Genomic DNA, 17,661 nt, shown 5'->3' with positions numbered 1-17,661 from the left:
GTAGGTAGCATAGTCTTCGTGGTGGAACAGTCATCGTCATTAATCTTTGGTGTGCAACGTCTTTTGCAAGTCTTAATAGTCGTCAATGTCCTCTGCCAAAGTCTTAGGTGATCAGTGTCCTCTGCTAAAGTCTTAGGTACACATTGTCTAAAGTCATTCGCAAAATTTATTATTGCGATCTGTGGTATACATCTAAAAAAAAATATGTAAATTGTCATGTCTCACAGTGTCTTAGAAATGTCACGTCATGTAGTGTCCGTCCTAAATTAATCCTCCTTCAGTGTCTAAAATGTAATTTGTCTTCATAAATTCTCACAGTATAATCACTTGTGCCTGCGGACGGGCCGGAATATTGTCGGTCTGAGAAAGGTTTTCGAAATACAAGCCTATCGCGATATATCAAATTAACAACCAAAAATTACTGTAAGTCACTATTATAAATTTTTGTTAGAAATTTTCGTCCTACTGTAAGTTGTTTTTATACGTGCTTTTATAAGTAACACGCACGTCAGCTGTCAGTTTCACAAAACAAATTCATCCTTTTGTCAGTATTATATGTCAAATGGAGATAATGTGGCTCTTGCGAAGGTCACAGTAAATTGTCATGGACAGGAGAGCTAAATGTTTGGTGTTAGCTGGTTGGTTCCCGTCGTTATCGTGTTGAGGTCGTTGGTTTGTCTGAGTTCGAGTACGTCGTTGTCGTGTCGAGGTCGGTCGTTTGTCTGAGTTCGAGTACGTCGTTGTCGTGTTAAGGTCGGTAGTTTGTCTGAGATCGAGTACGTGGTTGTCATGTAAAGGTCGTTGGTTTGTCTGAGATCGAGTACGTCGTTGTCATGTAAAGGCCGTTGGTTTGTCTGAGATCGAGTACGTCGTTGTTGTGTTGAGGTAATGACGGTGTTTAACCGTGATCACGTCTTTCGTCATCTTTCACTTTGATTATTTCACTGTAGTCTATCTCCACCATAACAAATACTGACATTAAAATGGAGTTGTACTAGTCAACTATTGTATCCTATTTTACTGACTAATAGTAACCTGAGCCTTGGTGTGGAAATTATGCTTAAGCTATGACAATGATTGGTTCGAGGGTGGTCAATACTGTGGGATAGTGTTATGGGGTCAAAGCGTTAAACTCTTGATATGTTCACAGGTTTTTTGTCAAAGGTTAAGAATTGACGCGAAGGGTTCCGAGTGCGGGCCAGACTTATTGTGAGCTGATTTCTTGGTCTCCTAAGTGCATGTCTGTCATATGTACAAGTCATTCATTAATGGGTTACGACCGTTAATGGTGTGGATACAAATGGTGAGTGAGACGGCGGGGAGTCGAACCAGCGACCCCTGAAGCCTCTTCCTTGTCGAGGTTCGGACAAGGGAAGACGAACTGTTGGAAGCGTAAATTCCCACCAGGTAGGGGGAGGAGGAAAAGGTTCGCCTACGGAAAACTGAGATGAGGTGAGCCACTAATCCTTACCTGAACCTGACTGTTACTTGTCAAGATCAGTACTGAAAATTCTCGATAGCATTATAGACGCGTTGAGTGAGTCGCTGTACCAGCGGACGGTCCATAAACGGCGGAGTATCGAGTGATCTCTTCTGGTAGCCTCCGTACGTGGTGTCCACGCCGTAGCCGGTCGACGCGTACGGCATCATCTCGGCGGGTTCTTCGGCAATAAGTCCTTCAAGGATAGGAAGCAAGACAGGAACCAAATCCTTTATGATCCCCACAAGCATGTTGACTAAGGGAGAGAAAAAGACACACAGCGTCCATAAGAAATATATACTATGTGGTTTACAAACAAAAATAATTGATAATTACAATTAAAGTTATAGCATCCACAGATCATTATCTAAACTACCGTTAAAATCACCTAACAATCACCTAACATTTAATGAAATTAAATGATTATATACTAACATTTACAGTGAAACACCACTTCAAATAACATAAATCAATACAGCACTGATATATATATATATATATATATATATATATATATATATATATATATATATATATATATATATATATATATATGAGTTTGAGGAATGATATAAAGCACATCTGCCTCATATGGACCAATACACCTGCACTCTCCACCATTCTTACCTTCTTCTCTGCTTCCCAAATGACGGAACCAAAACAAAACACGTTAGACGTGCGGGTACTCACGAATGAAGATGAGGAGAGCGATGATGATGACCACTTCCTGGCCCACCTGGAAGGCGGCGTGCGCCGGCTCCCTGAACAACTCCTTCAACGCCTTGAGCAACGATATTCCTGAAGGAACAGATGTAACGAGGCCATATGAGAGGTTTTAATTAAGATTACTGGCCTGTCAGGATCGTTAGAACCTATCGCCTGTCAGAAGACCAAAGGTGACTAGGCGAGAAAGAAGAGTAAAGTGAGGAAATGCAGAAACAAAATTAAAAGTTTTTTTTGTATACGCACAAAGAAAAGATAATAATAATAATTGGATAATTGACAACAGGAAAGCGATATAAATGGGCAGTCATTCATTCATTCGTTTGTCATTCAAACGAATTGAATGACAAACGATACATAAATGACTGGCTAACGACACTGAACAAATGTAGTTGCTTAGCGCACACCAATCTTATATAACTTCCAAAAAAGTGGGAAAAATCTGTTATATATTTAAGATACGCTAACAAACAAACAAACGCTTAAGATGGTCTTACCAAAATCTTTAGGCTGCTTCTCCTCTTCCTCGGCCATGGCGACCCCCACCACCAAGACTAGGAGTAGCAAGGCTAGTCTCATCTTCTCGGGTAGACCAACAGGTCTGTGATGGTTGGCACGAGAAACCACAAGAGTCAGCACTTAAATACATTACCAGTCAGCATTATAGAATTTATTACACTATTTCCATTGTAATAGAAAATGAATTACACACACACACACACACACACACACACACACACACACACACACACACACACACACACACACACACACACACACACACACACGCAAAGGAGATTGTCTGGGGGGGGGGGGGCGGGGGAATAGCCTTAGGGTACGGCATGAACATAGGCTGGTCGGGTTAGGCCTACGTTAAATACTTTAATAAATATTAGCATTGATAGACAACCCCCCCCCCCCAAGCGAATTTCATGGAGTCAAGTGTGAAATATTTGGTGTGATGTCCTTAGAGTTTTTGGTGATCGTAATATATTTTCTGAGAAACCTATGCTGTTGTTTCAGTGCTTCTACTGAGCTCAGTAGGCTCAGTAGACTGTGTGTACGTGTGTGTGTGTGCGCGCGCGTGTGTGTACTCACCTAGATGTCTTAATAAGATCAGGCGTCAACACCAGTCACCTGTAAAGAAAATATATGCTATTTAAATACTCAATACCGTGTCACTATACATGAAAGCAGTATAATGTAAACTGTATACATAAAAATATATTTAAATAATTCGGTTCCAATATTCAACGTTGCTATATTATATATACTAGTCTTAAAACAAAAAAGTTAACCATTAAATCCAGAATAATTGTTTTCTAGTTTAACTGAAAATCGTCACGTTGGTAACTTTTGGGATCCGCTCACAGGATGAGTATGGGGTCCGCAGTAAACTATCACTCACAGGATGAGTATGGGGTCCAGAGTAAACTATCGCTCACAGGATGAGTATGGGGTCCAGAGTAAACTATCGCTCACAGGATGAGTATGGGGTCCACAGTAAACTATCGCTCACAAGATTAGTATGGGGTCCGCAGTAAACTATCGCTCACAGGATGAGTATGAGGTCCACAGTAAACTATCGCTCACAGGATGAGTATGGGGTCCACAGTAAACTATCACTCATAGGATGAGTATGGGGTCCACAGTAAACTATCGCTCACAGGATGAGTATGGGGTCTACAGTAAACTATCGTTCACAGGATGAGTATGGGGTCCACAGTAAACTGTCGCTCACAGGATGAGTATGGGGTCCACAGTAAACTCGCTCACAGGATGAGTATGGGGTCCACAGTAAACTATCACTCAAAGGATGAGTATGGGGTCCACAGTAAACTATCGCTCACAGGATGAGTATGGGGTCCGCAGTAAACTATCACTCACAGGATGAGTATGGGGTCCACAGTAAACTATCGCTCACAGGATGAGTATGGGGTCCACAGTAAACTATCGCTCACAGGATGAGTATGGGGTCCACAGTAAACTATCGCTCACAGGATGAGTATGGGGTCCACAGTAAACTATCGCTCACAGAATGAGCATGGGGTCCACAGTAAACTATCGCTCACTGGATGAGTATGGGGTCCACAGTAAACTATCACTCACAGGATGAGTATGGGGTCCACAGTAAACTAACTTCTACCAGCAGCATTAATACAACATTTTCTACATTTTCTTTCGTTTTCCATGCCATGCATGCATTAAAGCTGTCTAATGAATAGGCCTCAGTCACTTATTAACCTAACCCATCTATCCACCTTTCAAACACAAGTCTAACATCTCTGTGTCCCGTCTACCCTTATATTCCTTGCTTTAAATTAGTTCATTATTTCAACAGGACTTTTTTTCACTTGAATTGTTGAACAAATAATCACCTTTTTCATTTAAGAAATATTCGTTATATATATATATGGAAATACGAATTATTTTCCGGTTATATTGAATATGAATTATATCTGAGAGTCAAATTAGCGTAAGATAGATGAGAAGCGTGGTAGCCACGAGCAGTGTGTGTGAAGGTAGTAACTCACGTGCATAAGACCAGGTGTGTACCCAACCGTGGTTTAGAACCAAGTGGAAGCTGCAGCGTTGGGAAGCTTATATAGTCTTGCCCAGGTCGGTGCCAGGCACTCTGCGGGATCCGTAAATCTTCGTTCGTACACACACACACGTACAGATAAGTCGAGTTGTTCCCGAAAACACGAGATTATTGTTTTAAAGAAGCGGAAATGATTTGGGTATCAAAGGAAGGTCGAGAATATTTGGATATATTGCATAAATGATCAACCAAACATTACGATGTGTTATGAAAACCCGCTGTAAATAGTAAAAATAGCAAGCATCAATATGTAAACCATAAAAGATGCCAGCGACTACTACCTGTAAATAATATTTTTGCAGCTTGAAGACTCGTCAGACGTTATACAAACGCCATCAGATATGCTGTAAGCATTCTGATTAAATCAAATAAAATTAATTAATTTTAAATTAATTAACAATAAAAACTACACGGAATTATACGAAATTACATATGGAAAAGGTAATATTTATAAACTGTCAACTCGGTTTCCACACCAGCCAATCACATCACACCTCCAACTGAGGTTCCAGCTATTCCTATTCTTAACATTAAAATAACACTAAATACTCTATATACACTAAAGTATAAAAGACAAATGATCCCAAAACAAATTATATGTTCGCTAGACTCATGGAGATTGGAGTAGAGAAAATTATTTGTAGAATAAACTTGTAGATTACGACGTATGTGGCATCAGTGACGCTACCGGACTTTGCGTATACTGTAAAATAAGGACTATGATCGTAACGGGAGAAAGTCCATACAATATACTTCACCCATACTAATGCCACGGGCATAAGTATAGAAATCTATGGAGCTGCAAAGTGATTTGTCCACCAAGAGTAATGGTATGACCCTTTAAGCGTGCAGATACCTTTTTTTTTTTAATATTAGGGGTGACGGCGTATCATGACTATTTGGGATGGAGATAACTATGAATATTCCCGGGTGAAGATTCCGTTATATGAATATTTTGAGAGTGATGATACCGGTATGAATATTTGTGGGGTTTTAATAGCTATGTGTATCCTTGACAGTGCAGATAAAGTTGTAAGTGTTTAAGAGATAAGTGCCAGACACTTTCTGGCACTTACATTGGCATTAGCCCATGAAGGGTGAACGTACCAGTATCATTCTTTATTTGTAGACGTTGTCATTCATAATTCAACATAAACCATAAACAAATACCACTAGAATAAATCATTTGATTGAATTTCAACCAAATACAATGTTTAATTGAAAGCCTAGTCGTACTGACTCTGTTTTGGTTCTCAACGCCTGTAATTAATACAGTACATTAATTACTGTGATCTGGCTGCTGTGAGGAATGATTACTTAATGCCTGGCATTAGTTCTGAATCTGTATGACACTTTTTTCTTATCTGGCGTCTCGCACATTATCTTCCCAAATTTTTGTAGTATGGTAACGGTACTTATGGTATTTATTTTAGTACTTGTGGTAACTTAAAAAATGGACGGTTGCAGCCAATAATTTCACTTTTCGTACTAATCATTTTGTAGAGGGGGCAGAACAAAATTGTTCTTAGGCCTTCCAGCAACCAGGAGGCCTGGTCGACGACCGGGCCGCGGGGACACTAAGCCCCGGAAGCACCTCAAGGTAGCCTCAAGGTAAGGTAGGCCTAGTGTAGTACACATGTATACTAAATTAGACCTAAGGTAGCGTATATTACACACCAACGATTGGTTCTGTACGCTCAGGACAGGTTAGGTTAATTTCTGTAGTTGCTCTCTCCATTTTTAAATGCAGTTTGGGCTAATTCCAAAGTACAAAAAAGTGAACTTTCGGGGTATATCAGTCCAGCTTCGTACGTTTGATCAAACAATTGCTACAAGTACTACCATTAATGGAGGATAGGCTGGGTCACGTGATTTACTGTGAGAGAAGCGGTTACACCTGCCAGTGTATATTTACATCCTTTTGTATGTCTTACTCTTATGACATAGATAAATAAATCTCGGTATTTTACCATTTCATCATTACCCAGCTGGTATCTAGTAACTCCATTAACATTTATCAGCTATTTCCAATCTTTCATCCGTTTTAAAAGCCTCTTCCAATCTTTCATCCGTTTTAAAAGCCTCTTCCAATCTTTCATCCGTTTTATAAGCCTCTTCCAATCTTTCATCCGTTTTAAAAGCCTCTTCCAATCTTTCATCCGTTTTAAAAGCCTCTTCCAATCTTTCATCCGTTTTAAAAGCCTCTTCCAATCTTTCATCCGTTTTAAAAGCCTCTTCCAATCTTTCATCCGTTTTAAAAGCCTCTTCCAATCTTTCATCCGTTTTAAAAGCCTCTTCCAATCTTTCATCCGTTTTAAAAGCCTCTTCCAATCTTTCATCCGTTTTAAAAGCCTCTTCCAATCTTTCATCCGTTTTATAAGCCTCTTCCAATCTTTCATCCGTTTTAAAAGCCTCTATAGACCGGCCCCTAGCGACAGTTTAATACATTGAATAGTGTCCCTCTGCTTTTTAGTATCTTCATTTAAGAATGTTGCTGTTCAGTCCTGAAACTAAATCGTTTATATATATAGATGTGATCAAGAACAGAGGCCCCAGGATAGTCTGCCATTCGGAATTAAACTTCATTTACACCAATCCTCCATGGATTTTAAAACAATAAGGCCCTGCTACAAATTTGGGCAACTCCCCGATAGGATGCTCTTCTAACTTTCTGAAGTCTTCCGGGAGGCATAGAATCATAGGCTTTGATAAATTCAAAATCTACCATATAGAATGTCGCTTTTCCTTATGATATCAACCGGTTGAAATATGCTGGAAAATATAAGTCAATTTGGTAATAGAAAACCTTTAGCAAAAGGAGGTTGTAAGTGTATGAGCCTCCTACCACTCCCGCTTGTACCGTTCAGAGGTACAATTAAGCGGGAGTTTGTACGTTCAGAGGTACAAGCGGGAGAAGTTCACCTTCCACTTGGTGACGTCGGCGGGTGGGTAGGGCCGGTAAAGTCATTGCCTATTTTACGGGTTTTAGGGAATTGCTTCATTTTTTTTACCCCCCCCCCCTGTTGAGCAGTTGAAAACAACACTTCAGGAACGTTTCATATCTCATGCATGCATCACCTCATTGCATATCTTCGGATTTTTTTTTTTGGTGGGACTTCATGCCAGGGGCTGCAATAGTGGATAGTGAATCTACAATATAACTTGTAGATAACATGAAGAAGACACATTTGTTGAAGTTCCTGAAAACTATTTGGACGTTAGCATAGTTATGCTGCCGACGTAATACTTTCGTAATGCTAATGCTTTCTTCTGGCATAGACTTGAGGTTATGTTTACTCCTAAATCTTCTCATTTTCTGACATGGAATGTTGTCTACCATTCATTGTGAACTGTATTTGGGGTATTTTCACTTTTGTTTTTGATATCCTCATAACTTTGTATTTGTCTTGGTTCAAGTACAATACCCATTCATCAGCCCACACCATGAGTGTTTAGTTAATTTTGCACTATATGACAGTCCTCCTTTGCTCTTGTTTCATTAGTTATGCATCATCAACCTTGATATAAAGGAGTTTATTTACTCTGTTAAGTCGCGTATGGGAAGGTTAGGAACAGGATGGACCCTAGTGCTGACCCTTGTGGTACTCCAGTCAGTCACCTCTCTCTCCACTCTCACCTCTCTCCACTCGGATAGTTACTCTCTCACTCTGATCCATTTACTTCTCTCTCTCCGAGAGGTACTCATATAGATAACTTACTACTCTAACCAACACCCAAGCCTGTTTCTCTTGTTCGAACAGGAGTCATTGACAATCGAGGAAGATGCAGTCTGCCCAACATTATCCCCTGTTTGATTGCAAGTAGTCTGCACCGAGAGAGAGAGAGAGAGAGAGAGAGAGAGAGAGAGAGTTGCTAAGCCCAGACACTATACGGACGGAATATCTAAGGTGGCCCAGTTAGCTATCCCGAGTCTCGCCTGGCAGAGCTCCTCTCAGTGATGCCAACACACTCAGTGGGAACCAAACTTCACAATACAAAACTGAAGGTCACCCAAGAATCCACCAAAAGAGATCCAACATTCTGATCACCGAGTAGTCAAACGGTTCAAATAAAGAAGTAATAAGTGGGAAGAAGAGATCAAGAACAAGGGTATAAAAGGACAAGAAGGTGCCGAAAGGAGGAAGGGAGAAGCAGAGCTCGAGAGAAAACACTGAGGCGTCCTCGTCGCTACAGGAAATGAAGGGCATACATGCCTGGAGGTAACCCAGGCGAAAGTTTAGTTATGTCCCTCTAGTTCCGGACCTTGGGCGGTATGCAGTACCATAAGCGGTAAGAGGAACCAGGTAGCCAGATAGGAGGCCTGGTCGAGGACCGGGCCTCGGGGACGCTAAGCCCCGAAACCATCTCAAGGTAGGCAGTAAGAGCTACCAGAGGTATTAGACCTACCAGGAAGACGGTAATGGGTACTAGGGAACCGAAAACACCTATCAGGAAGATGGTTAGAGCTGAATGTCTACTTAATTGACGAATTTATGTCGTTATCAAGAATGGGGATGGGAACCCTTCTTCAGTTAATGCTGATGGCTTCTCTTCGCTTCCACTTCCACTTTCCAAAGGTTTAGGATGAACAGTCATATTTATTTTTCGGAATTGTTTTGCTCTTTCTGTACTTCTTCAGACAAGAGACAAGGATAGTTTATATAAATGAGATCCCTTAACACACGTTTGGCTTGGTGTTGAGCCTATCTACTTGAGGGTAGATAGGCTCAACTAGGTAGATAAGTGTAGACAATAACTTACTGACCAACCAGCCAGTATACTTCAGTCGAGAACATAGTCTGGGGTTTAAGTAAACTGAGGATATGTACACTGGTGACTGTAAACCTCTTCTGTAAACCTCTATATTCTGTCACTTTCGATTTAGATTTGGAATTAAAATTTACAGATGGAGAAAGTTTTATGAAGTAATAAAAACCAAAAGCCAGATGAATGACAAGAAATTGACAATTGTGAAGAATAACAAGAATAAGGCTATTGCGTCCCACATTATACATCTTGACACTTATCATATCCTCGGAGGGGCCACCTAGAAACTTTCCCCATGTCTCCTGAGACCTGACAGTCATAACTGATGTAACAAGAGAATCTAGGCGCCCTAACTCCTGGTCTGAATGCTGACCTGCGTAAGTGAAATTGTCGATGGAAGTACTGGAGACATAACGAATCCAGTCCCTCCCACTTGCGGCTTCCTGTCTGGGCTCTTGTCCACACTTACACTCGAAGTGACACTTACACTCGAAGTAACACTTACTCTAACTCTACTTAGATTTATCGAGGTCTTTCTATGCCAATTACTGATCTTCCCCAGGATGCAACACTCAACAATTGTCTCCAGGATACCTGCTAGATGAAGTGAACAATCAGGTGAAAGGAAAACGTGCCTAACCATTTCCGTCCTGGCCGAGGAATTAACCCTTATTCCTCAGTTGTAACCCAAGGACGTAGACCACTATGCCACTGTGCTCATCCAGCTGAAAACATTAGCTTGTCTCTCTAGACAGTCGCTCCCGACAGGCGCTGTGCCTTAATATCCTATTGTATCTGAGGAAGCTTAACCTGAGGTTCCGCAGTGTGGACGTCGCTGGTCTACAGACTTCAATAAAGCAAATGAATGACCCAGACACCAGCCACACACGTGGCTAGAACACCAGACACCGTGGCTAGAACACCGGACACCGTGGCTAGAACACCGGACACCGTGGGTAGAACACCGGACACCGTGGCTAGAACACCGGACACCGTGGCTAGAACACCGGACACCGTGGCTAGAACACCGGACACCGTGGCTAGAACACCGGATACCGTGGCTAGAACACCGGACACCGTGGCTAGAACACCGGACACCGTGGCTAGAACACCGGACACCGTGGCTAGAACACCGGACACCGTGGCTAGAACACCAGACACCGTGGCTAGAACACCGGACACCGTGGCTAGAACACCGGACACCGTGGCTAGAACACCGGACACCGGGGCTAGAACACCGGACACCGTGGCTAGAACACCGGACACCGTGGCTAGAACACCGGACACCGTGGCTAGAACACCAGACACCGTGGCTAGAACACCAGACACCGTGGCTAGAACACCGGACACCATAGCTAGAACACCAGACACCATAGCTAGAACACCGGACACCGTGGGTAGAACACCAGACACCGTGGCTAGAACACCAGACACCGTGGCTAGAACACCAGACACCGTGGCTAGAACACCAGACACGTGTAAGGATTCACTGTTATAAGAGAGATGGCTCGTTCCTAAGCAGTCTAACTGAACTCTCCTTAAACCTGCGTGTTCAGAGTTTGATGCAATCAAGTTGCTGGAGCTGTGTGTGTTGATTGTACGATTGGTTGACCGGGTCATTCCTACACACACGTCGCTAAAAATATATGCGTTTAGTAAGTGGGACCTCCCTCTGTGGGTTCAAAGGATCAAATAATCCGTCATCCGGTTCGAAGATGACCAAATAATGTGGGAACCGACCTGTGAGATTTATATTTATTTGATTTATATGAATTTATATTTACGTTAATTTATATACTTCGATAGCAATTTGTATAATGATAAGTGGACTGTATTTCTGCAATAATCTCTTAATCTCACAAATCGATCCTCTACACATTAGGGGGGGTTTATATTACACATATGCAGCCAATCAAATTACAGTAATAGCTACATACATTGATGAGGTTCCTTCTCTTATAGTACAGCAGGTTAGTCCACCAGGTATAACTAGAGTGTAGACACCAAATTATCCTCTTTGAGGTAGCTTCCATATCACCCAGTAACTGGTGCACAAACTCTTCCTCGTCTTGACCTGTCAAAAGGGCGCTAACTGTGAAGCCAGAATCCTATATATGACAAGTTATATCAGAGAAAACACTATACAGTACATGGAACATTAAAGACCTGGCTTAATTACCTTTAGTTTGAGGCTTCCATGTGATCTAACCGGATAACCCTACCCAATGACATTAATGGCCACTAATGATAGATAATGGGTTTCGGATAGACACTTAACTTGAATTTGTAGACAGCGTGTTGATAATGGTACACTTTTAGTTTCCATAACACTACGTCCAAGTAAATTTAACAGGAGCCGAATTTGCTCCCGTGTGAGCCTCTGGTCTAGTATAAACAATGATGGCTGCCCCTTCCTCCTCACTCTGACGCCTGGCTTACATTGTCCAGATTTCAAAAAGTGATAGAAGGGTCACATTTACTCTACTTTAATATTGATAATTAAGTTAATTTATATAAGATGTTTTTATGATGGTAAAGTCCAAAGACTAATGTATTTAAGAATAATTCCCAGCAGAATAGCTGGTGAATTATAATAGTATGTGGTGATGATATCCCGTTTTCTATAGACGGTAATTCCACTACAAGTTACGTTTTCTATGGGTAACTTGTTGGTAATACAGTTATTATCTGTATGATTATTAAATGGTGTCGGATTTTCCGACACCCTCACCCTTGCTCTTACTGACACTACTGCTGCGTATTTATTTCCTGTTTCTTATTCTAGTTTTCAGAATGTTCCGTAATATGTTAATTGTGATGTTTATACAGATATGAACACGTTGTACTGAATGGGGTGAGAATAGCTTGAGCTACCTCATCCCTTTGTGTGTATATATATTCCTCAATAAATTTATGTATTTATTCCTCTACAGGAATCAGTTTTAATGAATATATAGTGAGGAGTATCACAGTGGCCCCGGCATGTGAGTTAAGACGCTCACTGGTCTCATCTTCCTTAAAGACGCTGGCTTGCATGGCGTTGTGTCTGCAACTGATTTAGATTTTTTTTACGATTTTCAATTTGGAGTTTAATTGATACTATTCACAGTATTTTTAACATAATTGTGTTTAACCTGCATTACAAATATTTATTTATTTAATTTAATAGTTTATATATAAGAAGGCAGACTGGGTTGTGAGAGTACACGCGATGGTGATTAAGTGGTACTCTGATTAAGCCAGTGACAGGTATAGAACCTGTCGTTCGTTTCATTATTTGAAATAATGAGTTAATAATGAGTAATGAATTAAAAAATGTGATTGTTTATACTGTCACTTGAAATCGGATGTGTAGCATAAATAATGAGAAATTTCGCATTCGTTTATAAAGTACTTCTTAACATGCTTAATTTATTTAAAATACAACCGTGGTATAAGCTGCATATAACAGTTTTATATATACAGTATATATTTTTATAACGTAGCATTATTATTTTAATTTGATTCAACATATGACCCTTTGAATGGGCCCCCACGTGACTGGGGTTACCTAGATAAACTGGGTTTACCTAAGTTTGCCCCCACTGGTTTTTAATACACCTATGATTGTCCATGTGTCTCGCATATCCTGGAAAAACAAAAAAGTTTTTTTTTGTGTGTGTGGATGTTTTGTGCTGCCCATAAACATAGGTTTCAGATCTGAACAAATCATAGCTTTCTATACTGGTGCTTTCAGGTTGTTGGGAGTCAGTAATTTCTCTCCTATCAGACCTGAGTGTTTGGAACAATACAGTTTTGACAGTAGAGATGGGGATACCTAGATCTAATTCATCTTCATCTTTGTTACACGCTAATTTGGCTGCAATGTCTGAGTCATTATGATGGATTACATTTATGTGTGATGGTATCCATACAAAGGAGATTCGAAACCCTTTACTCTGTGCAGCGATTAGGACATTTATAATTGATAGTATGAGGTTCTTGCTGTCAATCTTTCAGATGTTTTCGATTGCTTGAAGAGCAGACTTTGAATCACAAAATATTATTCCTCCTCCAATGTTTAATGTACTGGTAGCTAGTTGTAATGCTGCTAGTTCTGCTTGTGTGGTGGTCAGCCTGCTGTTTCCACAAAAGTAGAACTAGCGGCACTACAACTAGCTACCAGTACACTAAAAAAAATTATGAATAAAATGTTTTTACTCTGCGGGATCTGCCATCCACGTTTCACAAGCCTATCCACGTTTTCTATGATTTTTAGGCCTGACTCGCCTATTTCGTCGTACAATTGTATCGTTGAAATTAATTTTAATATATAATTATTAATATCGAAGTCCCTCCAAGGTCGAATTACCGACCCTTCCCAGGATGCAATCTCACAACAGTTGACTTGCTCCCGGGCACCTGTTTACTGCTAGATAAATAAGTAAACTTATTTATATAAGTTGTTACAAGAATGTATAAACTCTTGTATATATAAATAAATAAAGGAAACGTGCCCAATCGTTTTTGTTCTGCTCGGGATTCGAACTCAGGATTGTGTTCACATATATATAAGATATATATAAATTGTGTTCACAGAGAAACGGTATATAACAATGAAAAGATTGAAACTAGAATTGTATTTCTTAATTTAATATAAAATTTCTTATAGGCACTGCGTTTGGGAAATACGTTTCGAATATTTAATATTGAACAAGAAAATAGAATCTTATTTAGACAAATCTGAGAGATATCTATATTATTATTTTTATTCAACCTACAACCAATTCATATTCCATGATGCCATGGTTAATACAGGTGATAAAATGTAATGAAATGTTAGTGGACTAAAGTTCATCACAACTGAAAAAATTTAATTCAAGTAAAATAACTCCCTATTGCAAAGTTAATATATTATTTTTGTAAGTATAATTGTTGAAGTTTTTCGAGACTTGAAACATGATACAAAGACCTTAGTCTACTTGTAGATAGGCTCTACTTGTAGATAGGCTAGATAAGTGCTCTATTGCCTGATAATGTTGGTCTAATGGGAACATCTGTGTCATGAATTTTAGGGAATTCAAACAAAATATCTGAAACTGAACTATTATCAAAGGTTTTTGTGTAACTATAGAAAATAGTTTCATAATGGGCTCAAGGACTGAACCCTACAATTCATTTAGCTCAACAAGTTACAGGTCAGAAGAGAATTCAGTTGTGTTAAATTCATTAAGATAGTCCATTAATAAAGTATACCATCAAGTATACGTTTCATATTATAATGAATTATTTACCGGCAATTTTGTGTATATAGCTTTATAATTGTGTACCATCTCATAGTACCATGCTCTATTGTCAGCGCTATGACAGAGAACGTAACTGAACACCAGTTAACTGGGTAACTTGCGGAAATTAATAAAATAATAACATAATATTTTTTATATATTTATATATACAAGAGTTATTAAATTATTTGACAGCCACTAGTACGCGTAGCGTTTCGGGCAGGTCCTTACCTGCCTGAAACGTTCCCTGGAATACGACCCCCACGAAAAATCGTTTAACAACCAAGTACCCATTTTACCGTTGAGTTAAACAGAGGCTACAGTTAAGGATTTGCGCCCAGTAAATCTTCCCCGGCTAGGATACGAACCCAGGACAAAGCCCTCGCGAATCGCCTGTCGAGCGTCTTACCACTACGCCACGGGGACATTAAATTGTGTTACTAGTGTTCCACATATGTCAGTTGCTTAGCTTAGAGACTGTTCTTGTGGTCGGTCTCCAGCCCATTGTTGATGTGACGATGTGCATTGAATTTTGTAACTAGCTCATCAAGATTGTAACTTGCTTAGCTAAATGAATTGTGGGGTTCAGTCCCCGAGCCCATTATGTGCCTCTGTAACCCTTTCCACTACCGCCCACAAGATGGGGATGGGGTGCATAATAAATGAACTAAACTAAAATTTATGTGAATTGGTCGTTTTCTGTAAACATATTTTGCTTAGATGCGGGAAACCTTAAAATTGGCGCGTGTGACTATTACTTTTAAACAGGATCGGAAGATTCGTTGCCTGACACAGGTTGCAAATGCTCTCGCTCTTCTGCGGTTTGGTAGTGTAGTGGAGTTCTTTCTCTACTCGCACTCAGGAATAATTTGTAATCCGGGCGGGATTACAAATCATTTGGCACGGTTCCTTTCACCTACTGCCTCTGTTCACCTAGCAGTAAATAGGTATCCGGCAGTTAGTCAACTGTTGTGGGGGTTGCATCCTGGACGGGTCAGTAAGGGATATATATATATATATATATATATATATATATATATATATATATATATATATATATATATATATATATAAAATATTATTGTAATTATGCATCAACTCGTCTTCAGACCGAATCCATTCCATCCAGCGGTTGACCCCAACGACGCAGTCATAAATTTTAACTTTCTGTTTATTCAAAACAACTTTTCTCAAATATAAATTAATATTGTTATATATTACCATATTGTGCATATTTAGGCACGGGTTAGGTTAGGTGTTTAGGTTCTGTTGGCAATTATTGATATTTGTAGTACGTGGGTGAAGCATTTACAGCGTTGTGGTTCGAATAAAAGTCGTCAGCGAAGCACTTGGTCCGGAAGTGTTCGGACGTCTTCATTTGTGAGTTGTGTGTAAACCGTTTCTCATTAATAAACAGGGGGGGGGGGGTTTGGCGGGTGCATAGAATGGACTTAGGGTCATTGTTTTGGCGGACAGGCTGATGCATATACATTGTGTTTCGGTTCCATTGCTTCAACACTTGCGGTAACTGGAAGACCATAGATGAAACACATGGAAGACGGTAATCTATTACCCTTTTTTTAAAGGTGAATATAGTCTTTGTTTATTATAAATTATATATTTGACTGCAAATTAATGAGTCGAGTTTATATTACAGTTGCTAGATTCTTAACTTAAATAACCCCTGAAAGTTGGAGTAACAATTATTTGCGGTTTCTGTCGACCTGCAAAACACGCGAAAGAGAATGACTAGAATTGGAGCGTTGGTGGTTTAGCGGAGTCAGCCCGGGACCTGACCGCAGACTGGGGCTGTGTTGCCACCTGCGGTACAAGTGTGTGCCAAAACGGTACAGTTTCAAGCTACCGGGACTGTTGGCCTATATTATAAAAAATGTATACAACAAAATCTGTGCATTATGCAGATCATTCCTTTTGAATTACTTGAGGAGAGGTATAAAGATTTTCACCTTCTTTGGTTAAGTGCTTAATACCACACTAGTTTCTGTAGCAGTTATCAAAGCAAGATTATATATATATATATATATATATATATATATATATATATATATATATATATATATATATATATATATATATATATATATATATTTATATAAGTATATATATATATATATTTATATAAGTATATATATATATATATATATATATATATATATATATAAGTATATTTTGGTAGCAGTCTGTCTTATAAACAAATGTTATTGAATATGACCGAAAGGGTAAGATTAATGATTCTAACACAAATCTTCATAATATTTCTTATATTTTTCTTCACTGCCGAGGGAAGTTGAAAAATTAACTCTCCAAAGTTCATTTTCACACTTTATTATGGTCTGGCACCTAGGGATGCGTTTTGCAAGGTACTCCTTACATTTCACTGTGTTATCCCCACAATGTCTGCGGGGATAACGTTTCTATCAATAAAATCTTTCAGTACTTTTTCCTCCGTTTTATAAGCAGTCGAAAAGAAGTTTCTGTAAAACAATCTAATAGGAGGTACAGGTGTTGTGATGGTTTCTTCATTTAAACATTTCTTGTTTAAATATATATATATATATATATATATATATATATATATATATATATATATATATATATATATATATATATATATATATGTGTGTTTAAGTTGCATATATATTTAACAACAAAGCTTTGAGGAACACCATTTACTAGAGTCTCTTACTTAGACTTAACTCTGTTTAGGCTATCTCTCTGCATTCAATGAAGCAACCAAACCCTAATTCAACTTAGGATATCCCTCCCAGTACAGTGGGTCTCTAAATTTCTACGCAGTGTGTCAT

General features: G+C 39.4%; 3 protein-coding genes across 3 annotated transcripts; 1 reads left to right on the top strand and 2 right to left on the bottom strand.

Annotated features, from left to right (window-relative positions):
- Positions 1-658: 658 nt before the first annotated feature.
- LOC123774481 (uncharacterized) lies at positions 659-3,464 on the bottom strand. The gene is made up of 4 exons (XM_045768815.2): positions 3,302-3,464; positions 2,701-2,804; positions 2,171-2,278; positions 659-1,736 (listed from the first exon to the last, which is right to left on the bottom strand). Exons 2-4 carry the CDS (start codon positions 2,780-2,782, stop codon positions 1,498-1,500), a joined length of 429 nt encoding a protein of 142 aa, XP_045624771.1. The 5' UTR covers positions 2,783-2,804; positions 3,302-3,464; the 3' UTR covers positions 659-1,497.
- A 3,348-nt stretch (positions 3,465-6,812) lies between these two features.
- LOC138351794 (trichohyalin-like) lies at positions 6,813-9,401 on the bottom strand. Its single transcript, XM_069303800.1, has 2 exons — positions 9,328-9,401; positions 6,813-7,233 (listed from the first exon to the last, which is right to left on the bottom strand). Exons 1-2 carry the CDS (start codon positions 9,399-9,401, stop codon positions 6,813-6,815), a joined length of 495 nt encoding a protein of 164 aa, XP_069159901.1.
- A 1,036-nt stretch (positions 9,402-10,437) lies between these two features.
- LOC138351793 (adventurous-gliding motility protein Z-like) lies at positions 10,438-11,070 on the top strand. The gene has a single exon (XM_069303799.1). The coding sequence runs from the start codon at positions 10,438-10,440 to the stop codon at positions 11,068-11,070; it is 633 nt and encodes a 210-aa protein (XP_069159900.1).
- The last annotated feature ends 6,591 nt before the right edge of the window (positions 11,071-17,661 follow it).

The sequence above is a fragment of the Procambarus clarkii genome, chromosome 51 (genome assembly GCF_040958095.1).
Source record: "Procambarus clarkii isolate CNS0578487 chromosome 51, FALCON_Pclarkii_2.0, whole genome shotgun sequence".
Lineage (NCBI taxonomy): Eukaryota > Metazoa > Arthropoda > Malacostraca > Decapoda > Cambaridae > Procambarus > Procambarus clarkii.
The sequence above is the reverse complement of the archived record's forward strand: the minus strand, read 5'-3'. Positions and strand labels throughout refer to the sequence as shown.

Coding starts and splice junctions, on each gene's coding strand:
- LOC123774481 (XM_045768815.2), bottom strand. CDS start 2,782: ATGAGACTAGCCTTGCTACTCCTAGTCTTGGTGGTGGGGGTCGCCATG. Junction 2,279..2,700: donor GAAGCAGCCTAAAGATTTTG/GTAAGACCATCT, acceptor CTGTTCCTTCAG/GAATATCGTTGCTCAAGGCG. Junction 1,737..2,170: donor CGCTCTCCTCATCTTCATTC/GTGAGTACCCGC, acceptor TCTCTCCCTTAG/TCAACATGCTTGTGGGGATC.
- LOC138351794 (XM_069303800.1), bottom strand. CDS start 9,401: ATGACTGTTCATCCTAAACCTTTGGAAAGTGGAAGTGGAAGCGAAGAG. Junction 7,234..9,327: donor TCAGCATTAACTGAAGAAGG/GTTCCCATCCCC, acceptor AACTGTCGCTAG/GGGCCGGTCTATAGAGGCTT.
- LOC138351793 (XM_069303799.1), top strand. CDS start 10,438: ATGACCCAGACACCAGCCACACACGTGGCTAGAACACCAGACACCGTG.